Source organism: Anomaloglossus baeobatrachus, chromosome 5 (genome assembly GCF_048569485.1).
Source record: "Anomaloglossus baeobatrachus isolate aAnoBae1 chromosome 5, aAnoBae1.hap1, whole genome shotgun sequence".
In the NCBI taxonomy this organism is placed as follows: Eukaryota; Metazoa; Chordata; class Amphibia; order Anura; family Aromobatidae; genus Anomaloglossus; species Anomaloglossus baeobatrachus.
The window spans coordinates 254,584,329-254,601,207 of NC_134357.1; the positions used below are offsets into that span (position 1 = coordinate 254,584,329).

Genomic DNA, 16,879 nt, shown 5'->3' on the forward strand with positions numbered 1-16,879 from the left:
ATTTTTACAATTACTTCTATGACACATATGTATGGCAGGGTTAAAGAAATAAATAAAAGAAAAATAAAATCTTCTTCTACAGAAGGTGTCCACATGATATCTACCGAATCTTTTTTTTTATGCACCTATTGAGTTCTCATCCATATAACAAAAGAGACTACAGAGTGCTAAATATATATATATATATATATATATATATATATATATATATATATATATATATATATATATATATATATATATATGTGCTGGCCAAAAGTATTGGCACCCCTGCAATTCTGTCAGATAATACTCAGTTTCTTCTTGAAAATTATTGAAATCACAAATTCTTTGGTATTATTATCTTCATTTATTTTGCTTGCAATGAAAAAACACAAAGGAGAATGAAACAAAAATCAAATCATTGATCATTTCACACAAAACTTCAAAAATGGGCCAAAAAAGTATTGGCACCCTTAGCCTAATACTTAGTTGCACAATCTTTAGCCAAAATAACTGAGAACAACCGCTTCCGGTAACCATCATTGAGTTTCTTACAATGCTCTGCTGGAATTTTAGACCATTCTTCTTTGGCAAACTGCTCCAGGTCCCTGAGATTTGAAGGGTGCCTTCTCCAAACTGCCATAGTGAGATCTCTCCACAGGTGTTCTATGGGATTCAGGTCTGGACTCATTGCTGGCCACTTTAGTAGTCTCCAGTGCTTTCTCTCAAACCATTTGCTAGTGCTTTTTGAAGTGTGTTTTGGGTCATTGTCTTGCTGGAAGACCCATGACCTCTGAGAAAGACCCAGCTTTCTCACACTGGGCCCTACATTATGCTGGAAAATTTGTTGGTAGTCTTCAGACTTCATAATGCCATGCACACAGTCCAGTGCCAGAGGCAGCAAAGCAACCCCAAAACATCAGGGAACCTCCGCCATGTTTGACTGTAGGGACCGTGTTCTTTTCTTTGAATGCCTCTTTTTTTTTCCCTGTAAACTCTATGTTGATGGCTTTTCCCAAAAAGCTCTACTTTTGTCTTATCTGGCCAGAGAACATTCTTCCAAAATGTTTTAGGCTTTCTCAGGTAAGTTTTGGCAAACTCCAGCATGGCTTTTTTATGTCTCGGGGTAAGAAGTGGGGTCTTCCTGGGTATCCTACCATACAGTCCCTTTTCATTCAGATGCCGACGGATAGTACGGGTTGACACTGTTGTACTCTCGGACTGCAGGGCAGCTTGAACTTGTTTGGATGTTAGTCAAGGTTCTTTATCCACCATCCGCACAATCTTGCGTTGAAATCTCTCGTCAATTTTTCTTTTCCTTCCACATCTAGGGAGGTTAGCCACAGTGCCATGGGCTTTAAACTTCTTGATGGCACTGCGCACCGTAAACACAGGAACTTTCAGGTCTTTGGAGATGGACTTGTAGCCTTGAGATTGCTCATGCTTCCTCACAATTTGGACTCTCAAGTCCTCAGACAGTTCTTTGGTCTTCTTTCTTTTCTCCATGCTCAATGTGGTACACACAAGGACACAGGACAGAGGTTGAGTCAACTTTAATCTATGTCAACTGGCTGCAAGTGTGATTTAGCTATTGCCAACACCTGTTAGGTGCCACAGGTAAGTTACAGGGGCTGTTAATTACACAAATTAGAGAAGCATCACAAGATTTTTCAAACAGTGCCAATACTTTTGTCCACCCCCTTTTTATGTTTGGTGTGGAATTATATCCAATTTGGCTTTATGACAATTTATTTTTATTTTTTTTCATTGAAGACAAATTAAATGAAGATAATAATACCAAAGAATTTGTGATTGCAATCATTTTCAGGAAGAAACTGCGTATTATCTGACAGAATTGCAAGGGTGCCAATACTTTTGGCCAGCACTGTATATATTTATACATTTCATATGGACACTCAATCTATGTAGAAAACATGCTCCTCTACACTAATTCATTCAATAACATTTGTCCATGTGCTGTCCATATGCTATCCACTTGACACAATTTTGCTGCAGTTCTACATGTGAGTGATAAAATTTGCAACAATTGGTATTTCTTGCAGATTTTGAGTTTCTAATGCTATGTGCAAGGTTCTTAATGGTGGCTCTGTAAGGATAGATCTGCTCACATGCTGCTCGATCAGTGGCCATGTTCTTAAAAAGAGCCCTATACTGTACGGATTGTACTCAAGAAGTGGTACTTTACAAATAAGCACATTAGCACTGCTCTGGTAATAACATTATATAACCAATTAAAGGTTGTCTGCATATATGTTAAAATAATCAGAAAATGCCCTTTCAGTTCCTCTACTGGCCACAATGCAGTGTACCAGTTCTACCCAATGCTTCAGGAGAGGAAAAACTTGGGCCAACAGGTAAATGTGGGTCCCTGACTAACACAATGGCAGCCCTAACAGTAGCAAAAATATAAAATGAGCAATCCTGACCACTTACTCCTCATTTTTATATGCTGAGAGATCTCAATCAATTCCATTTCAGTTGGCATGTATCCCATTGTCCTCATGCACTCGCCCAGTTCTTTGTACCCAATGAATCCATCTTGATCAGCATCAAACTCCAGAAAGGCAGCATGCAATTCTGAAGAGAGACATTAAATTATCAGATATAACATTTATGAATTAAATACAAAAAAATATGAAGACTACTCTATCCCTAAAGACAGTTCTGGGACTAGTCCGACTCATGGAACCACCAGGCAATGGTCCCACTGGCCATATCCAAATGTTGACACTCCTGTTTAGAAGCTCTCAAAACCACTCCTTATAGGTAATCCTGGAGATCAGGTATTCCAAACTCACCGTTACCCACTCCTGCTCTCCATGGTGCTGAATCTCCAGCCTGCTGTGTCCGGCCGCTACTACGTCACTGCTGCTGTTACTTTCGGGTCGTGGTGCAGTGCATATTCATGATAGTAATTAGCCAGCTAGAAAGCAGCAGGCAGCAGCGGCCGAACACAGCAGCGCTGGAGAAGGTGAGTATAAAAAGCTTTTAATTGCAAAGATACGTTTTTTTTTCTGGAACATGTTTCACGGATCCCACCATAGTGTGGTCCATGGGACATCAGTGATGCCAGAAAAAAATGGACTTATCTCCAAGCAGAAACATGGACATGCATGTATGCCACAAGGAGACACAGTAAGTGGAAAATCCCATTGATTTTAATGTGTCTGCGTACGTCCATAATTCTGGTACGTATAAAAATTGTCACGTACCAGAATCACTGACGTGTGAAAGAGGCCTAAGTCATCAATGCTTGGTTGTTGGGGATTCAAACTCCGTAACCCCCAGATCAGATCAGTTTGGTGAATGGGACAGTATGGATCTGGTGTTCTACCTACGTAAATAGATTATTTTTATTGTGCTCATTAGTGAAAGTCCCATAGGTCAGATCACCACTCATCACAAATCAATGACCCATCCTAAGGGCAGCCTCCTAGTGTTACATTTACAAAGACTTTCTATAAATGTCCTTGTCATAAACCTACTATAGGATAATACGGTGCATACCAACCTAACTGACATATTTTCTGTCTCATTCCCTTTTATTACTCTTTATCTCAATAATGATTCCATGAATAAAATTGTACCCTTACCAAAACGCGTCGGCTACGCCCCCTGAGGGGTCTGTTTGGTGCCAGTGCCGCTGTACATATCATTTTTATGGTTTCTAATAATGAATGAATATTTTATCTCTGCCTTCTCCACGGGAATCCTTTCACTGTTTCTTCTGAAGCTGAAGCCCAAGCCAGGGTATTATCCGGGCGGACCTGGTGACTTCTCTCCACAGCATCCTAGAGGGTGAGCTGGCTTTCTATTATATCTGTTGAATTCCCTGACTACACACTTCTTCTGCCAATGTATAGTCAGATGTACCAGGTAGATTACATTATAGAGGAGAACACATCCAAGAAATAAGAAATATACAAAAATGAGCTGCAAGACCCAATCTATGGAAAAAGAGTCTATTTTGTTTCTTTTCTGGGAAAATAACAATGCAGACGACTTAGATTACTGATCTTACAAGGCATTATTTAATCTCTTGCATAAACCATGTTGTTGTTGTTTTCAAGTGAAGACATAAAGATTAAAATAATAAAAAAAAAATGTAATTTAAAAATAAAATGCATTGACTTCTGACTGATCTGCTTATCAAGGATCACAGTATTAAGCAAATACAAAGAATCTCCACAGAGCCCCTAGGGTTACATAACAAGTTAATCATAAGCTTCTCATCCCGAGACTCACCGTCCATTTCTTCCGGGGCCAAATCCCTCTCCTACGTTGTAAGAAAAGAGACACCATTAGAGACTGTCTACTTCAGCGTGGGATACTGTACTGTACATCCTAGCATTATGCATTGTACTGTTCTTAACTAGATAACATGCTCATGACACATTATAGTATCTTCATAGAATGTCAAGGTCGCAATACCAGACAGAGCCATGGACAAAAGGGGCACTGTTCTGGTATTGCTCCAAGAAAAGAGTCTGAAGAAATGCTGAGTTGACCTTAAAGCAGAAATTTCACATATTGCACTCCAGAAGAAAAAAATATGAATATCTCCGCAACAGATTTAAAACGGAAAAGAGAGGCAGAATAAGGAACGCAGGGATTTTTACACCGTATTTTTTGAGCAAATGACAGGCCCTTTATAAGGTTATGTTGAGTATGGTGAGTCTTTTACCTCAGTACTTACCTCAGTGCGCACATGGCCTAAAGGGGTTTTCTAAGTACACATGATCAGTGCAGTCAATCATTAGGCTCAGCAATCCTGTGCTCACTATTTAGTTATCACCGCTGAGCCCAATGATCGGCTGCAGTGGTCAGATGTTTTGTAGTGTTAATATCACCACTGTCAGCAAAGATTTGTGGCTGTGGCATAATGGCATGTTTGGATCTATTGTGGGTGAGTTAAGGTTATTTTATTATTTTTACAATGAACAAACCAGACAAACAGGAAAACATTAGAACCCTTGTAAGATGACTGGTCAGAAACCACTTCCATAGACCATTGTGTAAAGGCCGCTTTACACACTGCGATCTCGCTAGCGAGATCACAAGCGTGCGTACCCGCCCCCATCGGTTGTGCGTCACGGGCAAATCGCTGCCTGTGGCGCACAACATCGCTCGGACCCGTCACACTACTTACCTGCCTAGCAACGTCGCTGTGACCGGCAAACCGCCTCCTTTCTAAGGGGGCGGTTCGTTCGGCGTCACAGCAACGTCACTAAGCGGCCGCCCAATCGAAGCGGAGGAGCGGAGATGAGTGGGACGAACATCCTGCCCACCTCCTTCCTTCCTCATTGCAGGCGGCCGCAGGTAAGGTGAGGTTCCTCATTCCTGCGGTGTCACACATAGCGATGTGTGCTGCCGCAGGAACGATGAACAACCTGCGTCCTGCAACAGCAACGATATTTAGGAATGGAGGACCGTGTCAACGAGCAACGATAAGGTGAGTATTTTTGCTCGTTAGCGGTCGTTCGTACGTTTCACACGCAACGACGTCGCTAACGAGGCCGGATGTGCGTCACGAATTCCGTGACCCCAACGACATCACTTTAGCGATGTCGCTGCGTTTAAAGCGGCCTTTAGTGAAGGTTTTAGACGATGTTCACATTGGTGTTAGGGCACGGCTATTATTGCTAGAGCCATGACATTTATCATGCGTTTGTCAGGTTTCTATCTTACTTTATAGAATACTACGTTATTACAGCTGTCAAAAACCAAGAGGAAAACTTCTGTTTGATTTGATTATCTTGTAAGAGTGGTAAACTTTGGCTGTCGTGTTCCTACCACTGAAGGCACCCATTGCGTCAGTGTAGCGTCATGTCTTGTAATCTGAATAATGTTGCTTCTCTTTTGTAAATATTGTGTCATGTGAATTAAAATGTAATGTGATATACTGTGATGTAGTGTGTGATAATGTAATGTATAGTATTTATTGAGGATGTTTAGTGGGGAAGTTGCTGGACTACAGGGCAGAAGTAGATAATGTTTGGACTAGCCCACTCTAGGCGCGGTCAACTGAGAGTGAAAGTGACGCTTCACTCTATAAAGCGTCAGTGAAGGCCTAGTGAGCAAACGTGACAGACGTACAGTCAGTCTGTTGTGAAGCTCGCATACAGTGGGTGGTTTGTGGCAACAGCGAGCAGGAGACAGAAGGCAAGATAGCGTGAATCTCGAGAGTGGCCGGAGACACAGGCTGTGAACAGTGTTGTAACTAGAGACCAATCCTCAAATGGAGTGGCCATAGATGATAGGAGCCAAAGGACGGAACTCTAGAAACCCAGCCCTTAAATCTTCAAGGTACAGGGTGACTTCTACTGATGCAGGACTCTAGTGGCCAGGCCCCTTAATTCTCAAGGTACTGGGATAACATAACTTACGTGTGAACGTAGTCAACTAGCCCAGTGGTTTCATGCTAAACATAAGGGAGCACAAGGCTTTACTTCAGTCAATATGGAACCCCTAAGGAGACTGGACGTTAGACTGCAGGTAAACAAGATGACTCTCATGGTGTGTGCTGTAATGCTGGATTGTGTTGCACTGGGGCTCACTGGCCCAGTTAAATCGGAAGCAAACCCAGAGGGAAGTTGAACTGTGTCTGCTAACTGTAACGTGCTGGAATGTGCCCACTATCTGGTACACAAAGTTGTGAATGAGAATGAGTCATACAGTAAAGAGTTATGGTTTAAAGAAAACTGTTGATCTCTCTGTGTGTGTAAGACGTCATCCGGTCATGGCCATCCAACACCAACAGCTGTATGCAGCTTGCAGGGGTTCCCAGCCCACATAGCCAAAGTTCACACACCCAGCCAGGACCAGGTATTTCATGTAGTGTGCCAGCGCTTCCGGAGTCAATCCCTTGCCCTCAACTACCACCCTGTGCCACACTACAGTCTCACGATTGACATTGATGGGATATTGATAGAACAAAGTCCTTATATGGGTCATCCTTTATAAGTGGAGCAAGGGTAAATACAAGAGAAACAGAAACTCCTTGTTGATGTTGTTATTGAAGCCCAGTGCAGCAGGGGTACAGTGATTACCCCTGAGCCACTGTGGTGTCCAACATGTGTTAACTTGTGATGTTGGAGATAGGAATGTTCAGTTATGGACAGATCTTACATGTATTGGTCTAATTGGAGTATTGGAGTAAAATAGTTGTTTAAATAAGCCTTCCATGATATTTTATGCACTAAATCTGTGAATATGTATATTGTAGCGTGTGCGTGCGTGCGTGCGTGCGTGCGTGTGTTAATATACCACCTACCGCTGTCTTCTCTGGTATCCAGCACCGATCCTCTTCTCTTCTGAGTGACATCACCGGTCCTCAAATTCTCTGGGTCGCACTGTGCTCTGTGTGTTCCGTAAGTGGCTTTTATGCTACATAGACTTACATTGTAAAGGGTGCTTTACACGCTGCGACATCGCTACCGATATATCGTTGGGGGTCACGTCGTTAGTGACGCACATCCGGCGCCGGTAGCGACATCGCAACGTGTGACACCAAGGAGCGACGATCAACAATCGCAAAATCGTTCAAAAACGGTGATCGTTGACACGTCGCTCCTTTCCTTAATATCGCTGCTACCACAGGTACGATGTTGTTCGTCATTCCTGCGGCACCACACATCGCTATGTGTGACACTGCAGGAACGACGAACATCTCCTTACCTGCGTCCACCGGCAATGCGGAAGGAAGGCGGGATGTTCCGTCCCGCTCATCTCCGCCCCTCCGCTTCTATTGGCTTAGTGACGTCGCTATGACGCCGAACGCACCTCCCCCTTGAGGGAGGGATTGTTCGGCGGTCACAGCGACATCGCTGACAAGGTATGTGCGTGTGACACTGCCGTAGCAATAATGTTCGCTACGGCAGCGATCACCAAATGTTTCACGAACGACGGGGGCGGGTGTTATCGCGCTCGACATCGCTAGCAATCGCTAGCGATGTCTCAGCATCTAAAGCACCCTTTAAAGAGACATCCAGCTCACACAGAGCGCAGTGCAACCCTTAGTCTAGAGAGTAGTGGCATCATTCAGAAGAGGAGCAGAATGGCGTTGTATACTGGAGAAGTTCATGGTAGTTGAGTGTATTAACATACAATAAGCTAAATGCACATATACACAGATTTCGTGAAAAAAAAAACTTCATAAGATGGCTTCTTTATTATGGGGTACTTATCTCCATATATGCAGATAATTCTTAAAAATATGCAGGGAAAACATAACTATGCAATAACAGGCACATGATGCGTTTACATGATACAAATCTATATAAATCCTTTGAAAGATATTGCACCGTAAGGACAATCCCCATCTGTATATCCCAATAGAGCAGAAAGACATCACAGAGTGAACCTTATGTGTGCAAGGACAGCATGGCAAGCCACCAAATAGTAGCTGCTCTCATTCTTTAGAACCCAGGCCTCTCCGATAGACTTTCATGGCAAAATTTGTTTGTGTTTTTAGGGATCTTATATTAACAATCTGTTTTTCATTTAAGTACTTTACCTAAAGACATCTAGTTCACCTACCTTGCTGAAAAGTGCATTTAAGAATGGAGAATATGTCGTAGTTGTGAGGCTTTGGGCGTCGCTCACCCTCTTGCCTTTGTGATGACCTTTACTATCGTGAGGGCTCTTTTTCTCATGACCTCCTCCTGTTACAGTCTTCTGGTCTCCTTCCTGACCTCCTGATGTTCCCTTCTTGCTGCTAGCATCTCCTTCACCTTTGCTTTTTGCCCCAGTGTGGCTTTTTGCCACGTCTTTTTCTGGGGTGCTAGATGTCTTGGCTCCGGTGCTGTGAGACATAAGATGGTTTCGGATGGACTGTTCGTAGCTTCCTGTGAGAGTGTTGCTCAGACCAGTAGAGCACACAAAGGATTACCAGTAATCTAATAACATCAACTTGTTCTGAGCCATGTTAAAGAGTTTAAAGAGATTAGGGATGGGACATGTGACCAGCACCTTGCTCTTCTTATTTATACCATACAGAACGTATTCATAGCCTGTCCACAGTCATAGAATACAACACTGTACTAAAAGTTGTCTCAATATTCATTATATGGTCATAGGTATGAGGATATGTAACATCCCGGTCCAAAGCCACAGACATTAATAAGGGTTTTTGACCCTTCTTGTGTCTTTAGCAGCCTTTACCCTTTTGAGAAGCCTCATAATTTAGTGTTTGAGGGAATTTATGCCATTTACGTCATTTATGCCGTATCTATTACAAAATCCAATATAAACTTATCACTCTCACTTACAAAGCTCTCCACGGTTCCGCACCCCCCTACATCTCCTCCCTCATCTCTGTCTATCACCCCACCCGTGCCTCCGGCTCTGCTAATGACTTAAGACTGACATCCTCAACAATTCGAACCTCCCACTCCCGTCTTCAAGATTTCTCACGAGCTGCGCCTATGATCTGGAACACACTACCAAGAGAAATCCGATTAATTCCCAACATTCACACCTTTAAGCGGGCCCTAAAAATGCATTTCTTTAGACTAGCCTATCAACTCACTGCCCTGATCTAATCTAGACCCTTTCTGCCCTTCAAAAAAAAATAAATTTACTTCCAGTTCTCGTCCCCTGTACCTGTATAAATTCTCACCGACGAGTTCATGCAGCTGCTTTTGATTACCCTATTAAATCGATGGCTGGATCATATATGACAAGCTTTTCTCCCACCCATTCACCTTTTGTGTCTCCCCTATTTCCTCATAGACTGTAAGCTTATGAGCAGGGCCCTCACTCCTCCTGGTATCTTAATTTTGTTATTTTGTATTGTCTCATATTGTCTGTACATGTCCCCTCTTAATTGTAAAGCGCTGCGAAATATGTTGGCGCTATAGAAATAAAACTTATTATTATTATTCAGGCTTTGTGAAGACGGAAACCGATGTTAAAAGAGAAGGTCTGGCCTACAAGTGGAGTCGTAAATTATTCGTAAGGTGTTTGATGGGATTGAGGTAAAGAAGACCTTAATCAACATGGAGTATACAGTATGATGTCAGATCAAAGAGATATCAAGTAGATCAAGTTGATCAAGAGATTAAAATAAAAAAAAAACAGACCCCAAGAGGAGGAAGGGAAATATGAGACAAAAAGAGTTGCTGTTTTGTACAGTGCTGTTTCAACCCGGACCTACATCTTCTTGGTGGTTGCACCATATTACTAGACAATAAGCAATCTCAGCATCGCTGGCAGTATCTCCAGTGTGTAACGCCTGTGACTTGCACGGCTGGTAAGCGCCGCCCTACTCACTGTGAAAATTGCTCTGCTCTTCCCATCCTCAGTTTGTCTCTCTGAGCTGCCTCCTGTAGCCTTTCCAAACCTGCTACATCCTCCTGCTGCTGTTGAGTTCCACCTGGCTATAGGTAGGTGTGGCCAGATTCTGCAGGAATATAACTTGCTATATCCTGCAGAGAATAGGTTCCCTAGCTAATCCCATGCCAGCTGGATCTATTTCAGGCAGCTCCTCCCACCACATCTTTCCCGAAGATTGGTTCCTAGTTGCTCGTCTACTAGTGTCCTGTTCAGGAGTTTACTTGTATTGATTCTACTTTATTTGACCCATCCTGTCTCACAGCTCCACTCCTGACCTCGGCTCTGTACTCTAATCATGTGCTGCTTGCCCCGACCTTGGACTCTCAAGCTATGCGTCTGTCTTATCCTTCTGTACCTTGTACACCTGGCTTGGCCAGTCGGTCAGCTGCTGCAGTCTTGGAGACTGCCTTGCGAGTGGTACCTGGCGACTGTGGCCCAGCCTACCCTCACCATCAGAGGCTTCAGTGAAAACCCAGTAGTCACTTAATTACATTCATCCAGGGTAAGCCCGGTGCGTGGCGCAGTGGTCCACACCCACCAGCTTTACACAGTGCTTACCCACAAGTAGCTACTGCAGCAAAGCAATAATAAAAGGGTTATTCCCAGAATCAGATGTTAACTCCTATCAATAGAATAGTGGATAACTTACTGATTTCTGGGGTCCGATCGTTGAGACCCATACACCGGGGTTCTGGATCCCAGGAAACCAGCTCTGCAAAGCCCAGTCTTGAATGAAGAGAGGGTGCACATGCTCTAGCTCTATTCCATTTATTGTCTACGGGACTTCTGAAGAAAATGTCGCGGGCGGGGAGGAGGGTGTCGGCACACTACGCTCACCCCTTCTGCTCGGGTCCGGCAGCTGCTCAGTGGTGGCTCGAGCGGTGGGCGGGATCCCGGGGTTTCTCGAGCGACACTCCTCGCCCGTGAGTGAAAGGGGGGTTTTTGTGGTTGGGTGTGGGGGAATTGTTATAGTTCGTGACGCCACCCACGGTTGTGGTGATTTCACCACCGCTGCTCAATTCTGGGATCCCGGGGATGGTGATGCGGAGCAGCCAGGTGTTGTGTTGCCCCTCCGTGGGTAGGGGTTGGTGATCCCGGGGCCCGGTGGTGGAGAAGGAGGTGCGGGGCCTGGTGGGCGCAGGGACGCGGGGGCAGCGCTGTGCCTTGCGGCACTGTGGTACTCACTCAGCCTGAGACACGGACACAGTTTGTACGGTAAACCAACGGCTGGTAGGACGGTCCCACAGACGGCTGCACCTGCACTCCCGGTAGGTGACGGTGACGTCTCTCTTCCTTGCACCTGTGTTGTCTGATGGTAGCGGTGGATTCCCTCCGGTTACCCGCTCCCCGACTGCAATCTGGGCCGGAGGAGCTCTACACTTTGCCCGCAGGCGCTGGCCCTGGGGAAACTGGTGCCCTGGCGGTGGCGGTGTCTCCCCTGTAATGGTTGGGCTGTTGCCGTCAATCGGGACTTGGTTGTTAGGGGATCTACGTCCCCTTCACTGACGGATTCGGCAAATTTGGCGACTCCTAGCCTTGCCGGGGTCCGAGAGGCCCCTGCCCTGGTGCTGACTGTCCTTCGGAACACTGCTCCAGACCACCGGGCACACAGCCAACGGGGTCCTTCCAGGAACTTCCAAACGGTCCCCCTCCAGACAGTCACCGCCGTCGCTGACCTTGCTGTTCTGGCCCTACACAGAGCTGGACCTTCCAGGCGTTCTTTCCTTTTTCCACTTTACTTCCTTCACTTTCACTTAGCTGTTGTTTACTCTCTCACTTTTAGCTCCTCACACTTGCCCTCCCTGAGCTAATCTGCTGTTTACTCAAGCCCTGCCTGGGCTACTCTGCCTGGTTCTTCCTGCCTCCAGAGCTGTGAGCTCCTTGGTGGGCGGAGCCAACCGCCTGGCCCACCCCCTGGTGTGCATCAACAGACTCCTGGAGGAAGGCAACAAGGATTTGTAGGTTAGCATAGATGTGCCTAACTGCAGGGCTGTATTTTGCCTTCGTGCTGCCCTAGGCACTTTAAGTGGTCGCGCCCCTTAGTGACAACGTAAAACTGAGTTTTCGCACTTGACATCTGTTTAAGGCAGATCTACTTTGTAAAACACTTTAAAAAGTATAAATGAGAAACAAAGGGCACTAACCCCCCCCCAATGGGGATCACCACGGGCACATCAAAACATAGCATGAGTATAAAATATTCCCACCACACCGTCCCCCCTTATATACTGTGACTGTGACACTGTCCCCACTTATATACTGTGACTGTCACACTGCCCCTAATAAACTACACACTGCCCTCCCTTATAAATTATATCCACCACACCTTCCTCAATTATGAAATATGATCTGCACATTGTCCTCACATCATGCTGCCCCCTCCTCACAATGTCCCATGCATGCTGCCCCCTCCTCACAATGTCCCATGCATGCTGCCCCCTCCTCACAGTGTCCCATGCATGCTGCCCCCTCCTCACAGTGTCCCATGCATGCTGCCCCCTCCTCACAGTGTCCCATGCATGCTGCCCCCTTCTCACAGTGTCCCATGCATGCTGCCCCCTCCTCACAGTGTCCCATGCATGCTGCCCCCTCCTCACAATGTCCCATGCATGCTGCTCCATCCTCACAGTGTCCCATGCATGCTGATCCCTCCTCACAATGTCTCATGCATGCTGCCCCCTCCTCACAATGTCCCATGCATGCTGCCCCCTCCTCACAGTGTCCCATGCATGCTGCTCCATCTTCACAGTGTCCCATGCATGCTGCTCCATCCTCACAGTGTCCCATGCATGCTGCTCCATCCTCACAGGGTTCCATGCATGCTGCTCCCACCTCACAGGGTCCCATGCATGCTGCTCCCTCCTCACAGGGTCCCATGCATGCTGCCCCCTCCTCACAGGGTCCCATGCATGCTGCTCCATCCTCACAGTGTCCCATGCATGCTGCTCCATCCTCACAGTGTCCCATGCATGCTGCTCCCTCCTCACAGTGTCCCATGCATGCTGCTCCCTCCTCACAGTGTCCCATGCATGCTGCTCCCTCCTCACAGTGTCCCATGCATGCTGCTCTCTCCTCACAGTGTCCCATGCATGCTGCTCCCTCCTCACAGTGTCCCATGCATGCTGCTCCATCCTCACAGTGTCCCATGCATGCTGCTCCCTCCTCACAGTGTCCCATGCATGCTGCTCCATCCTCACAGTGTCCCATGCATGCTGCTCCATCCTCACAGTGTCCCATGCATGCTGATCCCTCCTCACAGTGTCCCATGCATGCTGCTCCCTCCTCACAGTGTCCCATGCATGCTGCCCCCTCCTCACAGGGTCCCATGCATGCTGCTCCCTCCTCACAGGGTCCCATGCATGCTGCCCCCTCCTCACAGGGTCCCATGCATGCTGCTCCCTCCTCACAGGGTCCCATGCATGCTGCTCCCTCCTCACAGGGTCCCATGCATGCTGCTCCATCCTCACAGTGTCCCATGCATGCTGCCCCCTCCTCACAGTGTCCCATGCATGCTGCCCCCTCCTCACAGTGTCCCATGCATGCTGCTCCATCCTCACAATGTCCCATGCATGCTGCCCCCTCCTCACAATGTCCCATGCATACTGCCCCCTCCTCACAATGTCCCATGCATGCTGCCCCCTCCTCACAATGTCCCATGCATGCTGCCCCCTCCTCACAGTGTCCCATGCATGCTGCCCCCTCCTCACAATGTCCCATGCATACTGCCCCCTCCTCACAATGTCCCATGCATGCTGCCCCCTCCTCACAATGTCCCATGCATGCTGCCCCCTCCTCACAATGTCCCATGCATGCTGCCCCCTCCTCACAATGTCCCATGCATGCTGCCCCCTCCTCACAATGTCCCATGCATGCTGCCCCCTCCTCACAGTGTCCCATGCATGCTGCCCCTCTCCATGAGCTCCTAATGCTGCCTTACTCTTTTCCATAATGACACCTCCATGCTGCCCCATTCATCATACTAAGACCACCACACTAACGCTTATGCTGAGACCCCCCCCCACACACACACACTACCCCACTCTTGATATTGACTCCCCTACATTGCTCCACTCCATACTGAGCCCACACATGCTGCCCCTTCTCCATAATGAGCTCCCAATGCTGCCCCCTCTCATTCTGAGTCCTTACACTCCCCCCATCGATTTTGTCATTGCACTATCCCTCAACCCTTGTCCTCTGTCTCTAGCATTAGCCCCTCTCTCCCATTCCCCCAGCAGCAGCCTCTCTCCCCCAGCCTCCCCCAGCATCAGCCTCTCTCTCCCGCAGCCTCCCCCAGCATCATCCTCTCTCTCCCCCAGCCTCCCCCAGCATCAGCCTCTCTCTCCCCCAGCCTCCCCCAGCCTCAGCCTCTCTCTCCCCCAGCCTCAGCCTCTCTCTCCCCCAGCCTCCCCCAGCCTCAGCCTCTCTCTCCCCCAGCCTCAGCCTCTCTCTCCCCCAGCCTCAGCCTCTCTCTCCCCCAGCCTCCCCCAGCCTCAGCCTCTCTCTCCCCCAGCCTCCCCCAGCCTCAGCCTCTCTCTCCCCCAGCATCAGCCTCTCTCTCCCGCAGCCTCCCCCAGCATCAGCCTCTCTCTCCGGCAGCCTCCCCCAGCATCATCCTCTCTCTCCCGCAGCCTCCCCCAGCATCATCCTCTCTCTCCCGCAGCCTCCCCCAGCATCAGCCTCTCTCTCCCCCAGCCTCCCCCAGCCTCAGCCTCTCTCTTCCCCAGCCTCCCCCAGCCTCAGCCTCTCTCCCCCCCAGCCTCCCCCAGCCTCAGCCTCTCTCCCCCCCAGCCTCCCCCAGCCTCAGCCTCTCTCCCCCCCAGCCTCCCCCAGCCTCAGCCTCTCTCCCCCCAGCCTCCCCCAGCCTCAGCCTCTCTCCCCCCAGCCTCCCCCAGCCTCAGCCTCTCTCCCCCCAGCCTCAGCCTCTCTCTCCCCCCAGCCTCCCCCCCAGCCTCAGCCTCTCTCTCCCCCCAGCCTCCTCCCCAGCCTCAGCCTCTCTCTCCCCCCAGCCTCAGCCTCTCTCTCCCCCCAGCCTCCCCCCCAGCCTCAGCCTCTCTCTCCCCCCAGCCTCCCCCCCCAGCCTCAGCCTCTCTCCCCCCAGCCTCCCCCCCAGCCTCAGCCTCTCTCCCCCCAGCCTCCCCCCCAGCCTCAGCCTCTCTCCCCCCAGCCTCCCCCCCAGCCTCAGCCTCTCTCTCCCCCCAGCCTCCCCCCCAGCCTCAGCCTCTCTCTCCCCCAGCCTCCCCCCCAGCCTCAGCCTCTCTCTCCCCCCAGCCTCCCCCCCAGCCTCAGCCTCTCTCTCCCCCCAGCCTCAGCCTCTCTCTCCCCCAGCCTCAGCCTCTCTCTCCCCCCAGCCTCCCCCCCAGCCTCAGCCTCTCTCTCCCCCCAGCCTCCCCCCAGCCTCAGCCTCTCTCCCCCCAGCCTCAGCCTCTCTCTCCCCCCAGCCTCCCCCCCAGCCTCAGCCTCTCTCCCCCCAGCCTCAGCCTCTCTCTCTTCCCAGCCTCCCCCCCCAGCCTCAGCCTCTCTCCCCCCAGCCTCCCCCCCAGCCTCAGCCTCTCTCCCCCCAGCCTCAGCCTCTCTCCCCCCAGCCTCCCCCCCAGCCTCAGCCTCTCTCTCCCCCCAGCCTCCCCCCCAGCCTCAGCCTCTCTCTCCCCCCAGCATCAGCCTCTCTCTCCCCCCAGCCTCAGCCTCTCTCTCCCCCCAGCCTCCCCCCCAGCCTCAGCCTCTCTCTCCCCCCAGCCTCAGCCTCTCTCTCCCCCCAGCCTCAGCCTCTCTCTCCCCCCAGCCTCCCCCCCAGCCTCAGCCTCTCTCCCCCAGCCTCAGCCTCTCTCTCTTCCCAGCCTCCCCCCCCAGCCTCAGCCTCTCTCCCCCCAGCCTCCCCCCCAGTCTCAGCCTCTCTCCCCCCAGCCTCAGCCTCTCTCTCTTCCCAGCCTCCCCCCCCAGCCTCAGCCTCTCTCCCCCCAGCCTTAGCCTCTCTCTCTTCCCAGCCTCCCCCCCCCCCCCCAGCCTCAGCCTCTCTCTTCCCAGCCTCCCCCCCAGCCTCAGCCTCTCTCTTCCCAGCCTCCCCCCAGCCTCAGCCTCTCTTTTCCCAGCCTCCCCCCAGCCTCAGCCTCTCTTTTCCCAGCCTCCCCCCAGCCTCTCTCTTTTCCCAGCCTCCCCCCAGCCTCTCTCTTTTCCCAGCCTCCCCCCAGCCTCTCTCTTTTCCCAGCCTCCCCCCAGCCTCTCTCTTTTCCCAGCCTCCCCCCAGCCTCTCTCTTTTCCCAGCCTCCCCCCAGCCTCTCTCTTTTCCCAGCCTCCCCCCAGCCTCTCTCTCTTCCCAGCCTCCCCCCCAGCCTCTCTCTCTTCCCAGCCTCCCCCCCAGCCTCTCTCTCTTCCCAGCCTCCCCCCCAGCCTCAGCCTCTCTCTTCCCAGCCTCTCCCCAGCCTCTCTCTTTTCCCAGCCTCCCCCCAGCCTCTCTCTTTTCCCAGCCTCCCCCCAGCCTCTCTCTTTTCCCAGCCTCCCCCCAGCCTCTCTTTTCCCAGCCTCCCCCCCAGCCTCTCTCTCT

At 49.9% G+C, this 16,879-nt stretch overlaps 1 protein-coding gene across 1 annotated transcript in view; it reads right to left on the reverse strand.

The window, feature by feature from the left end:
* LOC142311173 (calcium-binding protein 2-like) overlaps positions 1 to 8,817 on the reverse strand; it is a 45,289-nt gene extending 36,472 nt beyond the window's left edge. Inside the window, exons 1-3 of the mRNA XM_075349356.1 lie at positions 8,542 to 8,817; positions 4,249 to 4,279; positions 2,437 to 2,580 (exon numbers count right to left, since the gene is read on the reverse strand). Of these exons, the coding sequence (XP_075205471.1) occupies positions 2,437 to 2,580; positions 4,249 to 4,279; positions 8,542 to 8,817 (451 nt within the window). The remainder of the gene's footprint in view (positions 1 to 2,436; positions 2,581 to 4,248; positions 4,280 to 8,541) is intronic.
* Between the last annotated feature and the right edge of the window lie 8,062 nt (positions 8,818 to 16,879).